The 25,683-nt window shown below is 38.9% G+C and overlaps 1 protein-coding gene across 4 annotated transcripts in view; it reads right to left on the bottom strand.

Annotated features, from left to right (window-relative positions):
• Positions 1-25,683, bottom strand: part of LOC126253029 (uncharacterized) — a 344,974-nt gene that overhangs the window by 207,843 nt on the left and 111,448 nt on the right. For all 4 annotated transcript variants that reach the window (XM_049954093.1, XM_049954094.1, XM_049954095.1 and 1 more), the window contains 2 exons: positions 24,399-24,505; positions 14,200-14,298 (listed from right to left, as the gene is read on the bottom strand). In XM_049954093.1, the coding sequence (XP_049810050.1) occupies positions 14,200-14,298; positions 24,399-24,505 (206 nt within the window). The remainder of the gene's footprint in view (positions 1-14,199; positions 14,299-24,398; positions 24,506-25,683) is intronic.

Here is a 25,683-nt window from a genome sequence, read left to right as displayed (position 1 = left end):
CCCCTCCCCCCCCCCCACCACCACCACCAACAAGAGAGGAAACTTTTTTTTTGTCACAAACAGTTCTTCTGAAGTAATGTTTGTTGAAGATTGGGTCTTTATAGCTTGAAGAGACTCTAAGTCCCTTTTTGAAAAATAAATAAAATAAAAGACAAAAAATATATTTCTCTGGTTTCCTTTCTACTTAATTAATTGCCATAATGACAAAAAATTGAATGTTGTCAATGACAAAGAACAAAAATTCAAGCCATAAAGGGCTAATACTCTAACCTGCAGGGTGGACGTGTAGTTTCTCCCCCCCCCTCCCCCCTTTTCTCTTTACAATGATAGTTACAAGTCTCATTATCTGGATTGGATGGAGAGTCACCTAATCTAAAAAACCTTTATGTGTACCCCCCACACAGTCAGCTACCTGGGTAGCTGCCTTTGATGTGTAGTGCACACTTTATCCATTTAGGAGGACCCTCAAACTCTAAACCTAATGGTGGAAGTCTAGGAAGTCACAGTCTAACTTGTCACAGAACCTTCAGAGTCTCTTGTTCAAGTCCTCCACTTGCATCAGAACCAGGGGCCACAGTCTCTTCTTGGAACGATGTTGCAGATAGTGAGCTTTGTTTAAATTCCATGAGCAAGGCTGGTACTTTCAAACCCTCTCTGCTATTTGCTGCTATGACCCAAAAATGACCTTGGAGCCCAAACGACAGGCATTGTTTGTTCCAACGTAAGCCACAATCTGTAGTTAGTTGCACTCTGTTCCCTCAATGGCTGCTGGAATAGCCTCTTCAATATGCTGAATGAAGCCTCCAGGCACACGCACTGAGTGCACCTGGTGTTCCTTCCCATCCCTTTCATCCTTTTTCTGTCATTTCCCTAAGGGGCACCACTATTTGCTGTACGTTTGAACTGCCAACGATTAATAGACTCCTGTCCCTTTGATTCTGGGTGCGCATTAACACAGGACTAAGCAGGTTTCCAACAGGTGAAGCCAGTCTGACTAGCTCAGATCCAGTGCAATGGAAGACACCATCTCGAACTTGTTGGTTAGCTGGGTGGGTGTAACATCCCAAGTTACCCCTGAACTCTGCCTTCCCGGTACAAGACACCTAGACCTACCACTGACAAGTCGCTCACAGTCAAGTGGACCGGTAATGATGGCTTCTTTGTTTTCTGCAAGAGACAGTATCCACAGGAGAGGGTAGCATTTGAGGTACACTTGGTATCTCTGGTACACAACTCTTGGTAGGCTTCCCAACACAAGCATTCACAGCAACTTCTAATCAGTTGACAATAGTCAAGGTGATTTCCAGCTGCTTGCAAATAGCAACAACCTATCCCTGTCCGAGAACAGCAAACACAGTGGCACGGCATTATGCCTGGTGCAGTATTTTACAGAATAGTGTGATGCTGCTGCAATAGGATGAGCTGCATGGGTGCACAGGATGGGTCTTGCATCTGGGACTTCTGCAGGAATAAGACAAAGGTGGCAAGGAGCTGGGAGTAAGTGAGGCATAAGAAGAGACCAGGTTATTTTTTAGGTTGGTTGGTTGACAAAATACTGCTTTGGGAGAATTGGGAAAGGTTGCAGGAACAATATTGCTCATTTCAGGGCATGATTAAAAGGAGGCAAAAACCGAGCTAAAAATGTAGTTAAATTGTTTTAGTCCAGAGTAACAATTGAAGCATTCCACAGCAGGTGGTTCACAGGAGTGGTTCAAGGATTAGGACCATATGTGAGTATGCCACAGGAGATATACTAGTAGACTAGGTTTGCGATGGAGTGATTATGAAGGCCCTGCCAGCATACCATAGGGGCAGACTGCCTGTCACTCCAGATATGAACCAACTCATCTTCTATGGGAGGGGATTGCTGCTAATAGAATAAAGTCCTGTTGATGGTTTGGTCTTTATATAGACAGAGGTTTTCATGGAGCCATTGTAGATGTGGAGGTTAAGGTCCAGTAAGGTGGCATACTGAGTTAAAGAGGACCATGTGAACAGAAGAGGAGAGAAAGTTTGGATGCTGTGGAAGAATGAGGATACAATGTCTTGGCCTGGATCCAGATCAGATCATAATGATATCATCAACAAAACACAAACCAGACAAGGGCATAGGGTCTTTGGTTGGTTAGAAAGGCTTCCTTTAATGACCCGTATACAAACTGGTATGCTTTATACCAGTAACATTGAACTTTTCTGTGGTTTCCTTAAATTACACTGACTGACCTCAGTAAGGGTCCTATCAAAGAGTGGTACATGCTTCAGCAGCAGCTTCTCAACCACCAAAAGTACTGCATGTCAAGGATGATCCAAGCATTTTATAAACAACATAGTATTGAGTGTTGCCAAGCGACAGATTCCGATTTCACGGGTATGCACTTTCAAACAAGGGGCCTTTAGACTGAAGTGAAAAAAGTAATGGGATAGCAATATGCACATATACAGATGGCAGTAGTATCGTGTACAAAAGGTATAAAAGGGCAGTGCATTGGTGAAGCTGTCACTTGAACTCAGATGACTTATGTAAAAAGGTGTCCAATGTGATCAGAGATAAATTAACAGACTTTAAATGTGGAGTGGTGGAGCTAGACACATGGGATGCTCCATTTTGGAAATAATTACAGAATTCAATATTCCAAGTCCACAGTGTCAAGACTGTACTGAGAATACCAAATTCTCACCAATGGCAATGCACGGGCCAACTGCCTTCACTTAACAACTGAGGGCAGCAGTGTTTGTGCAGAGTTGTCAGTGCCAACAGACAAGCAACACTGCAAGAAATAACTGAAGAAATCAATGTGGGACGAACAATAAACATAAGCGTTAGGACGGTGTACCGCAATTTGGCATTATGGGTTCTTGCAGCAGATGAACAACATGAGTGCCTTTGCTAAAATCAAAATCACTCACAGTTTCTCTCCTGGGCTTGTGAAGACATTGGTTGGACCCAAGACAACTGGAAAACCGTGGCATAGTCAGATGAGGCTCAATTTCAGTTGGTACGAACTGACGGTAGGGTTCAAGTGTGGCGTAGACCCCATGAAGGCATGGACCCAAGTTGTCAACAAGACACTGTGCAAGCTGGTGGTGGCTCCATAATGGTGTGTGCTGTGTTTACAAGGAATGGACTGGTTCCTCTGGTCCAACTGAATCAATCATTGGCTGGAAATGGTTATGTTCAGCTGCTTGGAGAACATTTGTAGCCATTAATGGACTTCATGATCCCAAAAAACAGTGGAATTTTTATGGATAACAATGCACAACGTCACCGGGTCACAATCATTTGTGATCGGTTTGTAGAAGATTCTGTACAATTTGAGTAAATGATCTGGCCATACAGATCACCCAAAATGAATCCCACTGAACATTTATGACATATAATCGAGAGGTCAGTTCATGCACAAAACACTGCACTGGCAAAATTTTTGCAATTATGGATGGCAATAGCGGCAGCATGCTTCAATATTTCTGCAAGGGACTTCCAATGACTTATTGAGTCCATGCCACATTGAGCTATGATGATGATGATGATGATTATTATTATTATTATTATTATTATTATTATTATTATTATTATTATTATTATTATTTTCGATTATTCCCATTTAAGAGAGCGTTTGAACTTGAATTCCTTTATGGTGATTGTTTGTGTTTTTTCTGAGCCCAAATTTTCTTCATGTGTTCACTGTGTTGTTTCTTTCGCTCCGCTGTCCATTTGCATCCTGATCTCTTCTGTGTTGTTTGTGTTTTTTCTGAGCCCAAATTTTCTTCATGTGTTCACTGTGTTGTTTCTTTCCCTCCGCTGTCCATTTGCATCCTGGTCTCTTCTGTGTTGTGGCCTCTTCAACTTCTTTTATCCATTTTGTTTTTCCCCTGCTTGAGTTGATGACTTTAAGAATTCGCTTTGAAATTCTGTTTTCATTCATCCTATGGATATGTCCATAGAACTGCATTCTTCTTTTCCGTATTGTATCCGTAATCTTGTCTGTGTATTTATATAATTCTGATGTTGGTCTCTTCTTCCAGATTCCTTGCTCTTGTATCGGGCCAAAAATTTTCCTGAGAATTTTCCTTTCTTGTTTCTCTATTTCTTTGATTTTAGTTTGCCCACCTATTTGTGTTGTTTCAGATGCATACAATGCCTCCGGAAGTACGACAGTGTTGTAGTGCCTCAATTTTGCATTAATGGATATGGACTTTTTGTTATAGTAGTTCCACGTGAGTTTATATGCTTTCTGTAGTTTTTTTATTCTTTCCTCATTGGCCTTTAGGTTGATTCCTGATGGCTGGATGATTTCTCCCAGGTACTTAAAATGTGGTACTTGTACGATTTTCCCATGGGTTGTCACAATAGGCAATTTGTCTTGTGGCACTCTTTCTATGTACTGGGTTTTCTTATATGCGTTTTGCAGGCCAGTTCTTTGTGCAATTTCGTGTAACTTCTCTACGGCGTTAGTGGCTTCTTTTCTATTATTAGTGAGGTTTGCAAGGTCATCTGCAAAAGCTAAACACTTCACATTGAATCTATTATCTTTTCTAATGCCAATTTGGATTCCTTTGACTTCTTCTTCCCATGTCCTGATAATTTTTTCAAGAATGATATTAAAGAGTAATGGTGAAAGTCCGTCACCCTGTCGCACTCCAGTTTGGATTACAAATGGTTCCGAGATATCCCCCATAAATTTAACCTTGGAGACTGTGTCAGTTAATGTTTGCTGAATGATTGCTCTTGTCTTTCTGTCAATGCTGAATTCTTCCAGCGTCTTGCAGAGCGCTACTCTGTCTATTGAGTCATGGGCCTTTTTAAAAATCTACAAAAGTGACCACTGTGTTTTGGGTGTTTCTCATCTGGAGAAACATTTTCAGATTCCAGATCTGCTCTATGCATGATCATCCCTTGCGAAAACCAGCCTAGTATTCTCCTATTTGTGGGTCAGCTTGTTCTTCTAATCTGTTCATGAGAACTTCTGTTGTTGTTATTGTTGTTATTATTATTATTATTATTATTATTATTATTGGTTTGTACAGCACCCAACTGCACAGTCATCAGCACCCGTAAAACGTCCCAATTTTTACACAGTCCAATTTTTTTTCCATAGTCCAGTCGAGCCAGTCATGGATGATGATGATATAATGAAATGATAAGGACAACACAAATGCCCTGTCCCCGGGTAGAGAAAATCCCCAACCCAGCCAGGAATTGGACCCGGGATCCTATGATCCAGAGGCAGCAATGCTAGCCACTAGACCATGAGCTGTGGACCCACATTGAGCTACTGCATTACGCCAGGCAAAAAGAGGTCTGACACAGTATTAGAAGGTCTCCTAAGTTTTTTGTCACCTAGTGTATTTTGGTTATTGTTCTGTTTCATTTCACCTTAATCTTCCATCCTACAACTCTTTATTAACACAATCCCTTCAACAACAAGTTTCATAAGCAAGGCATGTATTAGTATGTACCCAACCATTTTCTCTTTGCTAGTTATAAAGTTCTTTACAAGTCATATTTCTTGCTCACTCATTGCCAGGCTTTGTTCCTTACTCAGTCTCCTGATTTTCAAGAAACTCCCTTGGAACACCAAAATTTAGAGGCTCTAATAATTTTTTTTCTGCTTTTCCCACTATACATGCTGCACCCACACATGGAGTTGTGCTCCAAACACACTTTCATTAATCTTTGTCCTGTCTCTGCATATGGGTTGTAACATGGAAGCATTCAACTGGTGTTCCATAATTCTATACACGATGAGATCAGCAATATATTCCACAATTTTGTATACCTGTCCCACGATCATCCTGAAACATTAAGGAAGAAGAATTGAAAGAATCACCATCCTTTCTCATAACTGTTCTTTGGACAGCTGAGTAATGGACTCTGAAGAGACAATGAATAAGACAACACTTTTAGCCATGCTTTGATTGTGTCAATCTTTCAATCTGATTCAAGAAGAGTACTTTCCACCATATAAATGGTAGTGCTATCAAAAGAAAACATCTTCAAAGATTGTTTTGATAGCTGATGGACACACTGTGAGAAAAATGAGAAATGGTTTGTCATACTAATATGCAAAAATACTAACACAATGAAGAGTCAAAGTAAAACCACATCCTTAGGTGACAAACAAAATATCTAGAGATACAGGTCGAATTGCAATCTGGACACTTGTTAACAATCTTAAAACAACACTTGCCGAGTAGTCTATAACTCAGATCATATGACTGAAAGGTGCAAAGCTTTTCTAGAAAGATTCATTTTCCTGTAGCTGCCCCTGCCACTATTCATACTCTTTAAAATATTTGTAAGCAAAATTATAGTATTAACAGACAACATGGTAAATATAATCAGTATATAATGTGGAAGGAAATGTGAGTTGTAACACGGTTTTATACAAAGGACAGTCAAGGGCAAGATGCAGGATTTCACTCAATCAAACAACTGTTTAATGTTCAATTAATGAGGGTATTAGAGAAACAGGACAAAGTTGATTGGGGGAAACTCAGCCAATCTACAGAAAACACAAAATAGCAAAATCTGGATGGCTGGACAGTGATTTGGACCTCCTCACTCAGCAATTTCAGTGCAGAAAATACTGTGAAATGTTGACTAATGCTATCAAACATGCAAAAACCATGCATCACATGAGAGAACAGCAAACTCACTGAATAAAACTATCACCTTAACGTACGTCAAGAAATAACTATCACGGCATAAATAGGGCATTCCAGGTATTACTACAGGGAAAATGAAAATTTATGCACTAAAAAAACACTTCATAACCACTATTTTTCATTAATTTGCAAGTAAAACCAAGCTTTTACTGACAAACATGTAGAACTTTTGGAATACTGTTTTCCAAGGCAGCTGCATCACATGCAGCGACAACACACAAAGAAAAAAACAGAGGAGACTGAATCAATTATTGAAACACTGAAAAGCAAAGACTCATACATACAACAAAATACTACGTAAAATTATAACAATGAAAATAATTAATTTTTGAAAATATAATGTAGTCTTTCCTTCTCATCCTGGCCGGTAAGTCTCCTCTGACCCAGGGTTCTGGCTGACTTTTCTGAACTCTACCCCTTTTCCTAACCATCACTTGTCCTTTTCCTTCACCCCTCTTCCAGGATGAGCCATTGGCTCCAAAAGCTTGTCTATGTAATACCTTTTTTAAGTATGTTCTCCTGCTGCCGCTCAGTGAGAAGATTTTTTTATCTGTCCATGTACATTATGTATAATTATAAGTATCAGTACAGTACACAATAATACTGTAATGCCTTCAGTAAATTTTGGGTGTTACTGAATTAAAAGCAGCTCCACTGCAGCCATATGTGAGGCAAGCATGCAAGCACAGAGGTGGTGACACGTAATTTCACAAGCTAGCCAGTGCTAGCCACTGCAAGGTGACCGGGCCGACCAGCACAATTGTGGTGAAAGGCCGTGCAACTATTAACCAGCTTGCGGAGTATTTCCACAGCATTGAGGCTCTGAGATGTTGATCTGTATGTGCCTGGAAACAGGGCAACAGCACAATAAGTGTGCTATTCATTGCTATAAATACCCTCTGTTTCTAACATAATTATGCACAGTCTGGCAGCACCCTCCATGACACCAGCTCCATGCAATTCTCCATCATATTATGGGCCAGCCAGCAACCGACACCAATCTGGGCAGCCACCTCCACCAGACCAGCTCAGAGTTTTATGTCTCCACCTGCACACTTGGACCAACACAAAAGATGAACCACCACCAGGCTCCAACGCAGAACTTCTGTGTTGGAGAGCAGCAGTTCGCAGCTACAGAGGTACTGCAGCGACCCTTACACACCAATGTGAGTTTCTAACTCAGTAACAGTGGCTGCCTATGATAATTCAGTGGTTTACGCATCACTGATATTGCTCACTCAGGGTCGCATAATGCTAACTTAGCCACGCACCGCTGAGTGAGGTAAATAGTGTCAGCAACATGAGACGAGGACATAAAATCACCATCCTGCCCCTGCTACCCTCCAACGTCCATAGGCATCACTGGAAGACCACACACCTGAAGAGGGTGAATCCAGGAGCATCACAGCACTTCAAAGTTGCAGCTCAAGGTTAACTAAAATATGTTGTATCTTGCAGCAGAGTTTTCCTAGTCACCCCTGGCCAGCACTATCATCTCCAGGTCCTATGTGGAATATGATTGAGGTGTTACCATTTACCGGACATTATAATGTTTGTTAGGGAGAAAAAAGGAAGAATGATTTCATAAATGTTTGAAGGGATAATGCAATAATCATTAAAACAAATGGAGTGTGTGTGTGTGTGTGTGTGGGTAGGTGGGGGGGTGGGGAGGGGTCTGATTGACTAAGTAGTAAGTTGATGACATTAAATATTTATTTTCTTTCAACAAGCATTTGTTCATGTGAACAATACCACACACTTGCATCACATGGACTATTATAGATTTATGTGGCAAATTGATCAGCAGTTGTTTCTTTTTCATCTAAAACACAAATAATAAAACCAATTCCAGCAAACAGATAAAAGGAAATGCGAACCACAATGGGATTATTATCTGTGTGGTCCTCATGAATAATTCTGGGGCTGACACTCTGGCATATCAATGGGCAAAATTCAATATATTCATAATAATTACTAAATTAATGAATTCCCAAATAAATATATTCAATGTTCTGTTCTCTCTCTTTTCATGCTTGTATGACATTGTATGTCATAACATCATTACATCCCAAGTCCAATGCAATGCCTAATACAGTATGTTCACCCAACCCAAAGCAACACATACACATGCACAGCTGCACTGTCCTGGACAGGTCCATATTCCTAGCACAGCACCACTCCTTCCATTATTCCACTATTTTCCAGTATTGGAGAGTGTTATAGAATCATTTTAGTGATTTATGTGTCAAGCACTGTGCTGAGAGGTGACAAAGTAGTGAGAGGTGGCACAGAACCAATGTGTTTCACTATTAATGTTGGGTTGATTGTCATGAAATCCCTAGATTTAAACGAAACCAAATCCTTGTTGACGACAACAGTTCAACACAGCCCACATGAAAGTCAAGAAAGAAAATGAATTTAAAAATAAAATTCCATTTACCAATTTGGTGAAAAATCCTAAGATATTTATGACTTACACACCACCACTTCAGCCATATATTTCCATGGTGTTGTTGTAAGTCTTAATGTTACCTAAACATCATCTACAAGTCAGCATCTCCGCTCTTAATCTAGTAGAGTCCAGCAAGCAACTTGCTTAGTCCATTTACAATCAAATTGTGTGGCTACATGTCCTGTCCACCTCAATTTCATTTTCGTTAGTGTTACAAAATTAATCCTACAAAGAAGTCTGTTCCCTGAGCCATTGGTTTGTTTCCTCGTCTTCTAGTAATTACCAACATGCATCTCCTTATTGCTTGATGAACAACCAGGGCATTTGAATTTTTTTTTTTTTAACGGCCATGTCTCACTGCCGTAGGTTAAAGGTAACAAACACTGATTGTAACCTTTAATTTCAAACGTGTCAGAATTTTTTATGTATTTAGGAACAAAATGGGGACCAGACTAATTTCCTTCCTTTTTATGTCTTCAGCTCTCCATCTAGTTGTAGTCAAGAAGTGATCTGAATAGGAAAACTAAGCTGTTCTATGGCTCAATTGTCAACTTGTGCCATTTTCTATTAGATGTTTTGTAGGCCTACTTTCAAACTTACTGTATTAAGTTTTTTCTTTAGTTATTGACGTATGCCTGCACTACACACTAACAGTGATTCTTTACTATCTTGTGTGTATTATGTTGGTTAAAAAATGTCTGCAATGCTTCAATGGATGTGGCACTACAATCCTGCAGACAAAGAGAACATTTCAGTGGAAAACAGACAACTTGAAGAATGAAGAGAAGATGAAGTGGAACTATTACGGCAATGTGGAGGCTATAAAAATAATGCATTCCAAAAATGATCACTAGTCTCGGAAAGATACTTGTGTTAATTCTGATGCAGATCATTTTTAAAAGGCATATTCTTTATCTTTGCTAACTTGCCTAAAGTGCAGTGGACGAGTGCCATATGTGAACATACAAATTTTGATTGTGATATAATTTTTCGGCAATAATATTTAGCATACAAGGTGAGGAGAAGTGACTGTGAGCAGTTCCTGATCACCAGAGGGAGTCCTCGTGTCTTGTATTCAATCTTGCAAACAAGAGGGTGTGGGATAGGGTTCACTGATTTTGATCAAATTTTGTGAGCAGCATATGGATGGCCCTTTCAGGTAAAACACATTAAATATTTGTGATTACAGTGAGACAGATTTTTGAGCATTCCATAGGAATATTCCTCTCATACTTTCACGTCCTTGGATTACATGAAGAAGTCATTGATTCTACTGATGCTCATCCAAAATGGAAGTTCCTGTTATTAAAAATGACATTCAACAGCTCCAAAATGTAGGAAGGGGTCCACGACACTCAGAGGGCCATAGACACGGGTTCCCAGATAGATGCCGTGTTTCTTGACTTCCGCAAGGCATTCGATACAATTCCCCACAGTCGTTTAATGAACAAAGTAAGAGCATATGGACTATCAGACCAATTGTGTGATTGGATTGAAGAGTTCCTAGATAACAGAACGCAGCATGTCATTCTCAAAGGAGAGAAGTCCTCCGAAGTAAGAGTGATTTCAGGTGTGCCGCAGGGGAGTGTCGTAGGACCGTTCCTATTCACAATATACATAAATGACCTTGTGGATGACATCAGAAGTTCACTGAGGCTTTTTGCGGATGATGCTGTGGTATATCGAGAGGTTGTAACAATGGAAAATTGTACTGAAATCCAGGAGGATCTGCAGCGAATTGACGCATGATGCAGGGAATGGCAACTGAATCTCAATGTAGACAAGTGTAATGTGCTGCGAATACATAGAAAGAAAGATCCCTTATGATTTAGTTACAACATAGCAGGTCAGCAACTGGAAGCAGTTAATTCCATAAATTATCTGGGAGTACGCATTAGGAGTGATTTAAAATGGAATGATCATATAAAGTTGATCGTCGGTAAGGCAGATGCCAGACTGAGATTCATTGGAAGAATCCTAAGGAAATGCAATCCGAAAATAAAGGAAGTAGGTTACAGTACGCTTGTTCGCCCACTGCTTGAATACTGTTCAGCAGTGTGGGATCAGTACCAGACAGGGTTGATGGAGGAGATAGAGAAGATCTAACGGAGAGCAGAGCACTTAGTTGCAGGACCATTTAGTAATCGCGAAAGCGTTACGGAGATGATAGATAAACTCCAGTGGAAGACTGCAGGAGAGACGCTCAGTAGCTCGGTACGGGCTTTTGTTGAAGTTTCGAGAACATACCTTCACCGAGGAGTCAAGCAGTATATTGCTTCCTCCTATGTATATCTCACGAAGAGACCATGAGGATAAAATCAGAGAGATTAGAGCCCACACAGAGGCATACCGACAATCCTTCTTTCCATGAACAACACGAGACTGGAATAGAAGGGAGAACCAATAGAGGTACTCAAGGTACCCCCCACCACACACCGTCAGGTGGCTTGCGGAGTATGGATGTAGATGTAGATGGGTTTCAGGGTACAGTGGGCTGTTATTAACAACTTATTAAGAGAACATTACAACTATGGGCATAACAACGTGAGGAGACGGAAAAAAATTTAACAGTGGGAATCATAGCAGAGAGAGAGAGACAGAGAGAGAGAGAGAGAGAGAGAGAGAGAGAGAGAGAGAGACCATTTACCTCTACACAGAGAGCTAGTTTGTTATGTTCAGTGTAAAATGTCATATCTTCATTATTTACTATGAAACTATCATTCATAATTTCAGTAACCTGTTCTGAAATTGCTTGACCCATAGCTATTGCTACAGGACACACATAGGCAGTAAGATTGTTGGTGATCATGCAGTTCTCTTCATAAATTGAAAAAGTGTCATGAAATGTTGTAGCTTTTGTGTTTACACCAATAACTTCACTGGTAGCAGATTCATGTTGGGTTTCCATTTTCCATTAAAATAATAATTTTTTTATGAAAATCAGTGCAAACATGAGGTGAGACAGCATTCATAACTGTAGAGACCATTACAAAAATGATGGGCAACAGATATTGTAAGGACAAACAATATGGGATTTGAAACAGCTACCAGAGCCCACTGAAGAGAAACAAACAGGAAGGATAAGTGGGGATATGACGACAATAGAATGTTGCCACTGAAGGACAATTGAAATCACAAACTGTCAGAAACGTATCATTTAAACCAATTATACTTTAAATATATTAATTAATTAAAGTAATCATAAGTAAATTTAATGTATCAAACAAAGAAATTCCAGGTAAGAATATCAACAATGTAGGAAAAGATAGATTGCTACTTAATGTAAAGATGAAACATTGCATTGCAGACAGGTACAATTAAAAGACACTTACACATAAGCTTTCAGACACAGTCTTCTTCAGAAAATGACGAAGGGTGTGGCTGAAAGCTTAGTGCAAGTACACTGTTAAATTTAATGCATTAATTTTAAACAATGGAAACTCCAGGTTGGAATATCAACAATATAACGGAAAGACAGATTGCTATTTACTGTAAAGATGACACGTTAAGTTACAAACAGGCATAACTACATGACATTTACACATTAGCTTTTGACCACAGTCTTCGTCAGAAAAGGAAACACACACACATTTTTCACACTAGCAAGCACACCTCATGCACACATCTTGACTGCCATCTTGGACCAGAATGCAACTGTCACATAGAAAGAAGCAGCAGTCTGGAGGGGGAAAGGAAAGGGAAGGGAAGGAAAGGGAAAGAGATAGCAGTGTATGCACAGGAGGAGAGATGAGCCTGTCTGGCAGGCCATGCAGGGAACTAGGCGGGTAACAGGTGTCACTCTGGGAGTCTTTGGGGCAGGGAGTTGGGGGAAACAGGGAGCAAAAAAGGAGAGGAGCAGGGAAGGGGAAAAATGGGTGGGTGTGTTGGCAGAGGGTGTCAAACAAATAGGGTGGGAGACAAGAATAGGGATGAGGTGACAGAATAGAGGTGGAAACTGCTGGGTGGAGGGTGTGGGAACAGTACGTTACCATAGGGTGAGGTCAGGATAATTTCAGGTGCAGAGAATGTGTTGTCAGGATACTACCATCTGTGCTCTTCAGAAAAGCTGGTGGTGGAAGGGAGGATTCAGATAGCTTGGGTTGTGAAGCAGCCATTAAAATCAAGCATGTTACATTCAGCTGCATGTTGCACCACAGGGTACACTACTTTGCTCTTGGCCACAGTTTGGCAGTGGCCATTCATCCTGGTGGACAGCTGGTTGGCAACTACACCAATATTAAAAGTTCTGCAACAATTGCAGCAGAGTTGGTATACGACATGGCTGTTGTCATAGGTAGCCGGCCTCTGAAGGGGTACAATAAGCCTGTGACAGGACTGGAATAGGAAGTGCTGGGTGAGTAGACTAGGCATGTCTTGCACCTGTGCCTCCCACAGGGATGTGATTGGGATTGAGAGTGGTATAGGGATGCACTAGGATGTTGAGGAAGTTGGGTCTGCAACAGAACACTTTCAGAGAGGTTTGAAAGATTTTGGGTTGGATGTCCCTCATTAATTATTAATTTGTAAATGAACTGTTTAAACAGATTTACATTTTACAATTAATAAATTAACATTGTGAGGTCCTTTGATATAGTTTATTTTGATATCCCCCCATCCACCTGCCCCCTTACTGGTATTAGAGAGGAATAGGCAATGTGCCATTACCAGATTTCACCATCTTCCTTCATTTTCAGAGTCGTCCAAGACAATTCTAGCCATTAACACATATGATATATCACAGTGAAGAAACAAAAAGAAACCTAGACTAATGCAGCATAAAACTCCAGATGGACTATGTTATTTACAAGAGACAACTAGTTTTCTAAGATAAAACTACAAACTCTTCTCTTTCCCCCCCCCCCCCCTCCCCCTGCCTTCCACCCTCCGAGCCTTTTAATCACACATCATATTTATAAAATGTGATAGAAACAGAAGTAGCATGTTTCTTTGCTATAATAAGTCTGCGCATGTTATCTGTCTTTGCACCTCTCTTTTCTTCATCAAATAAGTACAAGAACAGATCATGTTTTTTTCAAGTACAGGTTAGTGGTTGCTTCACAAAGAGGCTTAGCTTAACATACCTGCTTTTAAAAACATGGTCCATTGTCTTCTTAACAGTTTCCAGTCTTCAGGGAATCCACAAGCAAATCTGTTTTTAATGAAATGTGGTAAACCTGAAACTGAAGTCAAAATAGAAATGTCAATGTTTTTCAGATATTTTTGTATAAAAAAAAAACCTGATTAATGTACTAATGGAAAAACTGTGACAATTCCTTTCATTGGAATCAAAACTATCATATTATTACAAATTAAAAACAGTAGAAGTTGGAATACAACTATTCTGCACAGAAAGCTTAAAGCAAACAGAAATAAAGGCAAGTAAGAATATTATAAAAAGAGATTACCAGTTAGACTACTTCAGTTCAGAAGTAGGTACAATCAGTTTGATTAACAGATGTTAACATGAGGTCCTTGAGGCTTGGGGCAATCAGAGCAGGAATACTCATGTTAGTTGGTTGGTTGGATATCATCACAATTTCAAGGGTTACATAGTACTTTTGTGCCTGGAAAATTCTCTCATAGATTTTACAGAGAGGGGTGGGTGATGGGGGTGGTGTGGGGTGGGGTGAGGTGGTGTGGGGTTGGGGGGGGGGGAGAGCTTCAAGAATCATTAACTGTCTTTCCTTGTTTTAAGATAGCAATGACCCCAGTTTGCTTCCAGATGTTAAGGTGTTGGCTGAAGGTAAAGCAAATTACAATGATTTCTAGCACTAATTGTTACATTTTAGCGCCAAAATATTTAATTTGTTATAATAGAATATCATCTAAGTCTTTACTTTGCTCTTGGTAAGTGCTCTGTTTGGCTCTTCTGTACTGGAGGAGTCCCAAGTATTAGTATTTCTTCATCATCTTCTTTGTTCCTATTTATTTTGAAGTATAGTTTGGAGGATTTCATCCTGGGTGTACCATTTGCCAGGAGAGCCTGGCTATTTGGCTGGCAGTCCTCCTGTAGAACATGTTGTGTTGCAGTTCAGATGTCTTAAAGATTCAATTGTTCTTCCCATGTACAGCTCTTCCATTGCCTTTCTAATACAACTTCCGATTTTGGAAGTCAGTACTGAATTGATTAACAGTTGGCCAGTAGTAGCTGCAGGCACAAAGAAGAGGTTGGCCTGTGTCCCATTTCTCGTGATAAGCCCTTGAGCTAATTGCACCTACAGCCTCTTGGAATGGACTGTCTTATAACTTTGTTGCTGTTGTTATTTCAGTACTATATTATGTTCTGGAGCATCTTCCAGTTTGCTTTTTGGATGTTATACTTGCATCAAAATCTGACATTTGCAAATAGACATGCATATTACTTTCATCTTTCCTTCACAAATTACTTGTGCTACTGTACTCCTTATATCATCCATGTCTGCTTGTGTCTGTATATGTGCGGATGGATGTGTGTGTGTGTGTGTGTGTGTGTGTGTGTGTGTGTGTGTGTGTGTGTGTGTGTGGGTGGGTGTGTGTGTGTGTGTGGGTGGGTGGGTGGGTGGGTGGGTGGGTGGGCGGGTGGGTGGGTGGGTGGGCGGGTGGGTGGGCGGGTGGGTGGGTGGGCGGGTGGGCAGGCGGGCGGGCGCGCGCGCGCTCACGCGAGTGTATACCTGTCCCTTTTTCCCCCTAAGGTAAGTCTTTACGCTCCCGGGATTGGAATGACTCCTTACCCTCTCCCTTAAAACCCATATCCTTTCGTCTTTCCCTCTCCTTCCCTCTTTCCTGATGAAGCAACCGTGGGTTGTGAAAGCTTGAAATTTGTGTGTGTGTTTGTGTTTGTTACTGTCTCTATCAACATACCAACACTTTCGTTTGGTAAGTTACAGCATCTTTGTTTTTAGATATATTTTTCCCACATGGAATGTTACCCTCTATTATAGAAATATTTTCTTGAAAATTTTCATCTCCTATTGCACTCTCTTGGAGGTTGAATTTCCAGAAACACTTAAACATGTATTATTATTATTATTATTTTCGATTATTCCGATTTAAGAGAGCGTTTGAACTTGAATTCTTTATGATGATTGTTTATGTTTTTTCTGAGCCCAAGTTTTCTTCATGTGTTCACTGTGTTGTTTCTTTCGCTCCGCTGTCCATTTGCATCTTGGTCTCTTCTGTGTTGTGGTGTCAAATTTATGTTTTTTTATGATGTTCCTGAATTCAGTTCTATTTTCAGCATATTTTACTGTTATGTGTGCTTGTCTGAGGTCCTCTTCAACTTCTTTTATCCATTTTGTTTTTCCCCTGCCTGAGTTGATGACTTTAAGAATTCGCTTTGAAATTCTGTTTTCATTCATCCTGTGGATATGTCCGTAGAACTGCATTCTTCTTTTCCGTTCCGGAAGTACGACAGTGTTGTAGTGCCTCAATTTTGCGTTAATGGATATGGACTTTTTGTTATAGTAGTTCCACATGAGTTTATATGCTTTCTGTAGTTTTTTTATTCTTTCCTCATTGGCCTTTAGGTTGATCCCTGATGGCTGGATGATTTCTCCCAGGTACTTAAAATGTGGTACTTGTACGATTTTCCCATGGGTTGTCACAATAGGCAATTTGTCTTGTGGCATTCTTTCTATGTACTGGGTTTTCTCATATGAGATTTGCAGGCCAGTTCTTTGTGCAATTTCGTGTAACTTCTCTATGGCGTTAGTGGCTTCTTTTCTATTATTTGTGAGGATTGCAAGGTCATCTGCAAAAGCTAAACACTTCACATTGAATCTATTATCTTTTCTAATGCCAATTTGGATTCCTTTGACTTCTTTTTCCCATGTCCTGATAATTTTTTCAAGAATGATATTAAAGAGTAATGGTGAAAGTCCGTCACCCTGTCGCACTCCAGTTTGGATTACAAATGGTTCCGAGATATCCCCCATAAATTTGACCTTGGAGACTGTGTCAGTTAATGTTTGCTGAATGATTGCTCTTGTCTTTCTGTCAATGCTGAATTCTTCCAGCGTCTTGCAGAGCACTACTCTGTCTATTGAGTCGTAGGCCTTTTTAAAATCTACAAAAGTGACCACTGTGTTTCGGGTGTTTCTCATCTGGAGAATCATTTTCAGATTCCAGATCTGCTCTATGCATGATCGTCCCTTGCGAAAACCAGCCTGGTATTCTCCTATTTGTGGGTCAGCTTGTTCTTCTAATCTATGTATTATTATTATTATTATTATTATTATTATTATTATCTCCTTTCCTTTCTCAGACGGTATGTCTCGTTAAAAATGGAAAGTGACGCAGACCTTGATCAAGTGTGACTTCCTTTTAACTGTACGGTATATGTTACATTGCATTTAGGAACTTTCGGGTAATTGAACATGTATCAATAATTACAGATTTCTGTAGTTGTATATATACGTTTGGATGTAGCTGTATTGCGTTGATGTACTGGTGGATATTGTGTGGTATGACTCCTGTAGTTTATAGTATAATTGGTATAATGTCAACTTTATCCTGATGCCACATGTCCTTGACTTCCTCAGACAGTTGGATGCATTTTTCAATTTTTTCTACTCTTTTCATCTGTATATTTGTTGTAGTGGGTATGGCTATTTCGATTAGTTGTGTTAATTTATTCTTTTTATTGGTGAGTCTGATGTCAGGTTTGTTATGTGGTGTTGTTTTAAGGGCGATGTACTTGAGGACAATATTATGGAAATGGAAGAGGATGTAGATGAAGATGAAATGGGAGATATGATACTGCGTGAAGAGTTTGACAGAGCACTGAAAGACCTGAGTCGAAACAAGGTCCCCAGAGTAGACAACATTCCATTAGGACTACTGATAGCCTTGGGAGAGCCAGTCCTGACAAAACTCTACCATCTGGTGAGCAAAATGTACGAGACAGGCGAAATACCCTCAGACTTCAAGAAGAGTATAATAATTCCAATCCCAAAGAAAGCAGGTGTTGACAGATGTGAAAATTACCAAACTATCAGTTTAATAAGTCACAGCTGCAAAATACTAACGCGAATTCTTTACAGACGAATGGAGAAACTGAAAGAAGCCAACCTCGGGGAAGATCAATTTGGATTCCGTAGAAATGTTGGAACACGTGAGGCAATACTGACCTTACGACTTATATTAGAAGAAAGATTAAGGAAAGACAAACCTATGTTTCTAGCATTTGTAGACTTAGAGAAAGCTTTTGACAACGTTGATTGGAATACTCTCTTTCAAATTCTTAAGGTGGCAGGGGTAAAATACAGGGAGCGAAAGGCTATTTACAATTTGTACAGAAACCAGATGGCAGTTATAAGAGTCGAGGGGTATGAAAAGCAAGCAGTCGTTGGGAAGGGAGTGAGACAGGGTTGTAGCCTATCCCCGATTTTATTCAATCTGTATATTGAGCAAGCAATAAAGGAAACAAAAGAAAAGTTTGGAGTAGGTATAAAAATCCATGGAGAAGAAATAAAAACTTTGAGGTATGCCGATGACATTGTAATTCTGTCAGAGACAACAAAGGACTTGGAAGAGCAGTTGAACGGAATGGACAGTGTCTTGAAAAGAGGGTATAAGATGATCATCAACAAAAGCAAAACGAGGATAATGGAATGTAATTGAATTAAGTCGGGTGATGCTGAGGGAATTAGATTAGGAAATGAGACACTTAAAGTAGTAAAGGAGTTTTGCTATTTGGGGAGCAAAATAACTGATGGTGGTCGAAGTAGAGAGGATATAAAATGTAGACTGGCAATGGCAAGGAAAGTGTTTCTGAAGAAGAAAAATTTGTTAACATCGAGTATAGATTTAAATGTCACGAAGTCATTTCTGAAAGTATTTGTATGGAGTGTAGCCATGTATGGAAGTGAAACGTGGACGATAAATAATTTAGACAAGAAGAGAATAGAAGCTTTCGAAATGTGGTGCTACAGAAGAATGTTGAAGATTAGATGGGTAGATCACATAACTAATGAGGAGGTATTGAATAGAAATGGGGAGAAGAGGAGCTTGTGGCACAACTTGGCTAGAAGAAGGGATCGGTTGGTAGGACATGTTCTGAGACATCGAGGGATCACCAATTTAGTATTGGAGGGCAGCGTGGAGGGTAAAACTCGTAGAGGGAGACCAAGAGATGAATACACTAAGCAGATTCAGAAGGATGTAGGCTGCAGTAGGCACTGGGAGATGATGAAGCTTGCACAGGATAGAGTAGCATGGAGAGCTGCATCAAACCAGTCTCAGGACTGAAGACCACAACAACAACAATGGTTCTGTTCCAGTATAATTTGTATTCATCATTCTCCAGTATTATTATTATTTCTTTCCTTTCTCAGACCTTAGGTCTGGTTCGAAATTAAAGTGACGCGGACCTTGATCAAGCGTGACTTCCTTTTAACTGTACGGTATATGTTACATTGCGTTTAGGAACTTTCGGGTAATTGAACATGTATCAATAATTACGGATTTCTGTAGTTGTATATATATGTTTGGATGTAGCTGTATTGCGTTGATGTACTGGTGGATATTGTGTGGTATGACTCCTGTAGTTGATGGTATAATTGGTATAATGTCAACTTTATCCTGATGCCACATGTCCTTGACTTCCTCAGCCAGTTGGATGTATTTTTCAATTTTTTTCTCCTGTTTTCTTTTGTATATTTGTTGTATTGGGTATGGATATTTCGATTAGTTGTGTTAATTTCTTCTTTTTATTGGTGAGTATGATGTCAGGTTTCTTATGTGGCGTTGTTTTATCTGTTATAATGGTTCTGTTCCAGTATAATTTGTATTCATCATTCTCCTGTACATTTTGTGGTGCATACTTGTATGTAGGAACGTGTTGTTTTATAAGTTTATGTTGTAAGGCAAGCTGTTGATGAATTATTTTTGCAACATTGTCATGTCTTCTGGAGTATTCTGTATTTGCTAGTATTGTACATCCGCTTGTGATGTGATTTACTGTTTCTATTTGTTGTTTGCAAAGTCTGCATTTATCTGTTGTGGTATTGGGATCTTTAATAATATGCTTGCTGTAATATCTGGTGTTTATTATTTGATCCTGTATTGCAATCATGAATCCTTCCGTCTCACTGTATATATTGCCTTTTCTTAGCCATGTGTTGGAGGCGTCTTGATCGATGTGTGGCTGTGTTAGATGATACGGGTGCTTGCCATTTAGTGTTTTCTCTTTCCAATTTACTTTCTTCGTATCTGTTGATGTTATGTGATCTAAAGGGTTGTAGAAGTGGTTATGAAATTGCAGTGGTGTAGCAGATGTATTTATATGAGTGATTGCTTTGTGTATTTTGCTGATTTCTGCTCGTTCTAGAAAGAATTTTCTTAAATTGTCTACCTGTCCATAATGTAGGTTTTTTATGTCGATAAATCCCCTTCCTCCTTCCTTTCTGCTTAATGTGAATCTTTCTGTTGCTGAATGTATGTGATGTATTCTATATTTGTGGCATTGTGATCGTGTAAGTGTATCGAGTGCTTCTAGGTCTGTGTTACTCCATTTCACTACTCCAAATGAGTAGGTCAGTATTGGTATAGCATAGGTATTTATAGCTTTTGTCTTGTTTCTTGCTGTCAATTCTGTTTTCAGTATTTTTGTTAGTCTTTGTCTATATTTTTCTTTTAGTTCTTCTGTAATATTTGTATTATCTATTCCTATTTTTTGTCTGTATCCTAGATATTTATAGGCATCTGTTTTTTCCATCGCTTCTATGCAGTCACTGTGGTTATCCAATATGTAATCTTCTTGTTTAGTGTGTTTTCCCTTGACTATGCTATTTTTCTTACATTTGTCTGTTCCAAAAGCCATATTTATATCATTGCTGGATACTTCTGTTATCTTTAGTAATTGGATGAGTTGTTGATTTGTTGCTGCGAGTAGTTTTAGATCATCCATGTATAGCAAATGTGTGATTTTGTGTGGGTATGTTCCAGTAATATTGTATCCATAATTTGTATTATTTAGCATGTTGGATAGTGGGTTCAGAGCAAGGCAGAACCAGAAAGGACTTAATGAATCTCCTTGGTATATTCCACGCTTAATCTGTATTGGCTGTGATGTGATATTATTTGAATTTGTTTGGATATTAAGTGTGGTTTTCCAATTTTTCATTACTATGTTTAGGAACTGTATCAATTTAGGATCTACTTTGTATATTTCCAATATTTGTAGTAACCATGAGTGGGGTACACTATCAAAAGCTTTTTGGTAATCAATGTATGCGTAGTGTAGCGACCTTTGTTTAGTTTTAGCTTGATATGTCACCTCTGCATCTATTATCAGTTGCTCTTTACATCCTCGTGCTCCTTTGCAACAGCCTTTTTGTTCTTCATTTATAATTTTGTTCTGTGTTGTATGTGTCATTAATTTCTGTGTAATGACTGAAGTTAATATTTTGTATATTGTTGGTGGCATGTTATGGGGCGATATTTAGCTGGGTTTGGTGTGTCTGCTTGATCTTTAGGTTTCAGATAAGTTATTCCACGTGTAAGTGTATCAGGGAATGTGTATGGGTCTGCAATGTAACTGTTAAATAATTTAGTTAGATGTGAATGTGTTGAGGTGAACTTCTTTAGCCAGAAATTTGCTATTTTATCTTTTCCAGGGGCTTTCCAATTGTGAGTAGCATTAATAGCTTGGGTGACTTCATGTTGCAAAATTATCACTTCAGGCATTTGTGGTATCATCTTGTATGTGTCTGTTTCTGCTTGTATCCACCGTGCATGCCTGTTATGTTGTACCGGGTTTGACCATATGTTGCTCCAGAAGTGTTCCATGTCTGTTATGTTTGGTGGATTGTCTATTTTAATGTGTGTGTTATTTATTGTCTGGTAAAATTTCTTTTGGTTTGCGTTGAATGTTTGGTTTTGTTTCCTTCTATTTTCACTTTTTTTGTATCTCCTAAGTCGTTTGGCTAATGCTTGTAATTTCTGCTTCTTCTCATCTAATTGCTCTATCGCTTCTTGTTGTGAGATTTTACCTAACGTTTTTCGTTTTTTTTTCTGACATTTCATTTCTTATAAATTGTGTTAGCTGCCCGATGTCCTTTCTCAGTTTTTCTATTCTGATCTGTAGCCTGTGTTGCCATGCTGGTTTTGTGGGTTTCTTCTGTGTGTTGGTTGGTTCTGATCTCTGCCTAGTGTGTATATTTAGTGTAGTGAGTGCTCCTATATAAACCAGTAGTTGTAACTCTTCCATAGTTGTATATTCATTTATTTTGTTGTGTATGATTGTGTTGATAGTTTTTATTGTTGTTTCGACTTGTGGGTTACTTGGCGGTCTATGCAAGAATGGTCTAATGTCTGTATTTGTGTCTTTGTATTCTATATATGTCAGCTGAAATTTTTCTTCTATATCTAACATGTGTGTCACTTCGTGTTCTATTTGTGCTTGTTCTGGTGGCTGTCGCAACATTTCGTTTTCCTCTGATTGTTTAATTGATGCGTGTTGTTCTTTGTTTGTTTGCTCTGGGATGTTTGGGTCCGTTACTCTATTTTCTTCTTCTTCTGTTTGCACATTATTTTGTTCCAGTATTTGTTGTACTTGTTGTTTGATGTTTTCTAATTCTGACTGGGGTATCCTGTGATTTTTGATTATTACACGGATCTGATCAGCTAGTCGTTGTTCTGTTAAAAATTTTAATTCTGGGTATCTGGTAATAAATGTTGTGTATACTTGTTATCTGTATCCAGTTGTGTTGGTTCCTAGGTTTGTTGCTTGGTAATAACAGAACATGAGGTGTCGATTAACTTCATCTGACCATCTCATCCTCTGCCTTTGTTTTCCTTCTATTATTATTATTATTATTATTATTACTATTATTATTATTATTACTACTAGCTGAGAAGTCAAATATCAAATACCAATTGTCACAGATAAAGTCTTAAAAATCCTTTAGTAGTTCTTTATTTTCAGAAAAACTTTCACCCGCTATTATACCCCCCTAGTTGTTGAATTTCCAAAAATGCTGAAACACATATTTTTATTTTCTGAAAGAAACCAAATACCAGTTTTCTTTGTTCTAGCTTCAAAATTCCCTTCACAGCAACATACTTTCAAGAAGCCGTTCATCCCAAATTTCACTCCCTTAGGAGTGGAATTTCAGACAATCCTTTCTTAAACAATGCCTACAGTGTAAGACCCACACCCTCTCCAAACTCAAGTTTCTGTCCTTAGCAGTTTTGCTGGGCGATGATAAATCGGTGAATCAGTCTCTGACCTTATTTCACCCCCTTATGGGCTGAATATCCAAAAATGTGAAACATGTATTTTTCATCTCCAACCGAAAAACCAAACATGAAATTTCAAAGAGTTAGCTTTAAAAATGCTTTCGCAATGAAATATTTTCATAAACTCCTCCCCCCCACCCCCCCACCCCATTTCACCCCCTTAGGGGCTGAATTTTCAAAAACAGTGATTTGCATATGTTTTATTTCTAACAGAGAAACTAAATACAAATTTTCATACATTTAGCTTCAAAAATGTTTGCACAGTGAAATATTTCCACATAAACTTTCATCCCCTGTTTCACCTCATAGAGGTTGAATTTCCAAAAACAGTGAAACACATTTATTTCCCCAACTGAGAATTCAAATTTAAATTTTCAAAGATTCAGCTAAAAATTCTTTCATAATAAAATATTTTCATAAAAAATCTCATCCCCTATTTCACCCCTTAAGGGTTCAATTTCCAATAACACTGAAACAAATATTTTTTTTTTTTATTTTATTTGTACCCGAGAAGTCAAAATACCAATGTTCATTAAAAACACTTCAATAGTTCTTTAATAAAGATATACTTTCAAAAAAAGCTTTCACCCACTATTTCACCCCCATAGGGTTAAACTTCCAAAATTGCTGTGACACATTCTTTATTTCTGACCGCGTCACCAAATACCAATTTTTGTAGGTCTAGCTTCAAAACTGCCCTATAGTGACATTTTAAAAAGAAAACTCTCCAGCACCTACTTCACCCCTTTAGAGCTGGAATTTCGAAAAATCCCTTCTTAAACAATGCATGCAGTATAAGATCCACTCTTTTTCCAAACTTCGGATTTCTGTCCTTAGCGGTTTGGGTTGGGCGATGATGAGTCAGTCAGACAGGATGTTGTCTTTTATATGTAAGAGATTAAGATTATATTGTATCATCTGCATTTATGAGCCATTCACATTCTAAATAGTAGAAAATGTGTCCTTTAGAACAATTCAAACAGATTCAAATGGTATCAAGTATTTAGAAAATAAACTAATTTTTCCTAAACAGTGTAATAAAAAAAATGGCAGGACATACCACAGTCTTCATCACTGAAATTTTTCAGTTTGCATAAATAATTTCGACTAGCCACAGTATGGGAATCCATTCGTTTTATTATGGGTTCAGTCTGAACCATACCACTCCTATAAAGATAAAGAATATAAACAATAAAATGATTGCATGCTTATTGTACCAATTACAAAACTAATTGTGTATAGACACTTCTCTGGATATCCATTACAAAACCAACATTTAATGCACCATTACATGAAAGTTATTTTTAACATTTCTCATATTTTGCAAATCACTGATCTAGTTTAGCAGCAGTATTTTATCTAAACAAACTTAATTGTATTTTCTGCTTGTTAAATGTCACAAGAGCAGTGATCTTGCATTAATGAATAGTAATTTTACCAGTCAAAAGTTACTCCACTTTTATTAGTTCAAAAAACATATTTGCAGGATCTCAAATCATATGTGGGGCCTATAAAAGTGCCAAACGGTATATATGATAGCTAAGAGGTTTCTCATGCAAACTGTTCTCTGTGCACTTATCACTGTAATTCTCTATTAACATCCAAGCTTTAGACAATAATCATCATTATCTTCATCTACATCTACATCTACATTTATACTCCGCAAGCCACCCAACGGTGTGTGGCGGAGGGCACTTTACGTGCCACTGTCATTACCTCCCATTCCTGTTCCAGTCGCGTATGGTTCGCGGGAAGAACGACTGTCTGAAAGCCTCCGTGCGTGCTCTAATCTCTCTAATTTTACATTCGTGATCTCCTCGGGAGGTATAAGTAGGGGGAAGCAATATATTTTGATACCTCATCCAGAAAAGCACCCTCTCAAAACCTGGCAAGCAAGCTACACCGCGATGCAGAGCGCCTCTCTTGCAGAGTCAGCCACTTGAGTTTATTAAACATCTCCGTAATGCTATCACGGTTACCAAATAACCCTGTGACGAAACGCGCCGCTCTTCTTTGGATCTGCTCCGTCAACCCGATCTGGTACAGATCCCACACTGATGAGCTATACTCAAGTATAGGTCGAACGAGTGTTTTGTAAGCCACCTCCTTTGTTGATGGACTACATTTTCTAAGCACTCTCCCAATGAATCTCAACCTGGTACCCGCCTTACCAACAATTAATTTTATATGATCATTCCACTTCAAATTGTTCCGCACGCATACTCCCAGATATTTTACAGAAGTAACTGCTACCAGTGTTTGTTCCGCTATCATATAATCATACAATAAAGGATCCTTCTTTCTATGTATTCGCAATACATTACATTTGTCTATGTTAAGGGACA

Source organism: Schistocerca nitens, chromosome 4 (genome assembly GCF_023898315.1).
Source record: "Schistocerca nitens isolate TAMUIC-IGC-003100 chromosome 4, iqSchNite1.1, whole genome shotgun sequence".
NCBI classification, from domain to species: Eukaryota; Metazoa; Arthropoda; class Insecta; order Orthoptera; family Acrididae; genus Schistocerca; species Schistocerca nitens.
Note: the sequence above shows the minus strand (reverse complement) of the source record. Positions and strands in the feature narration are given on the sequence as shown.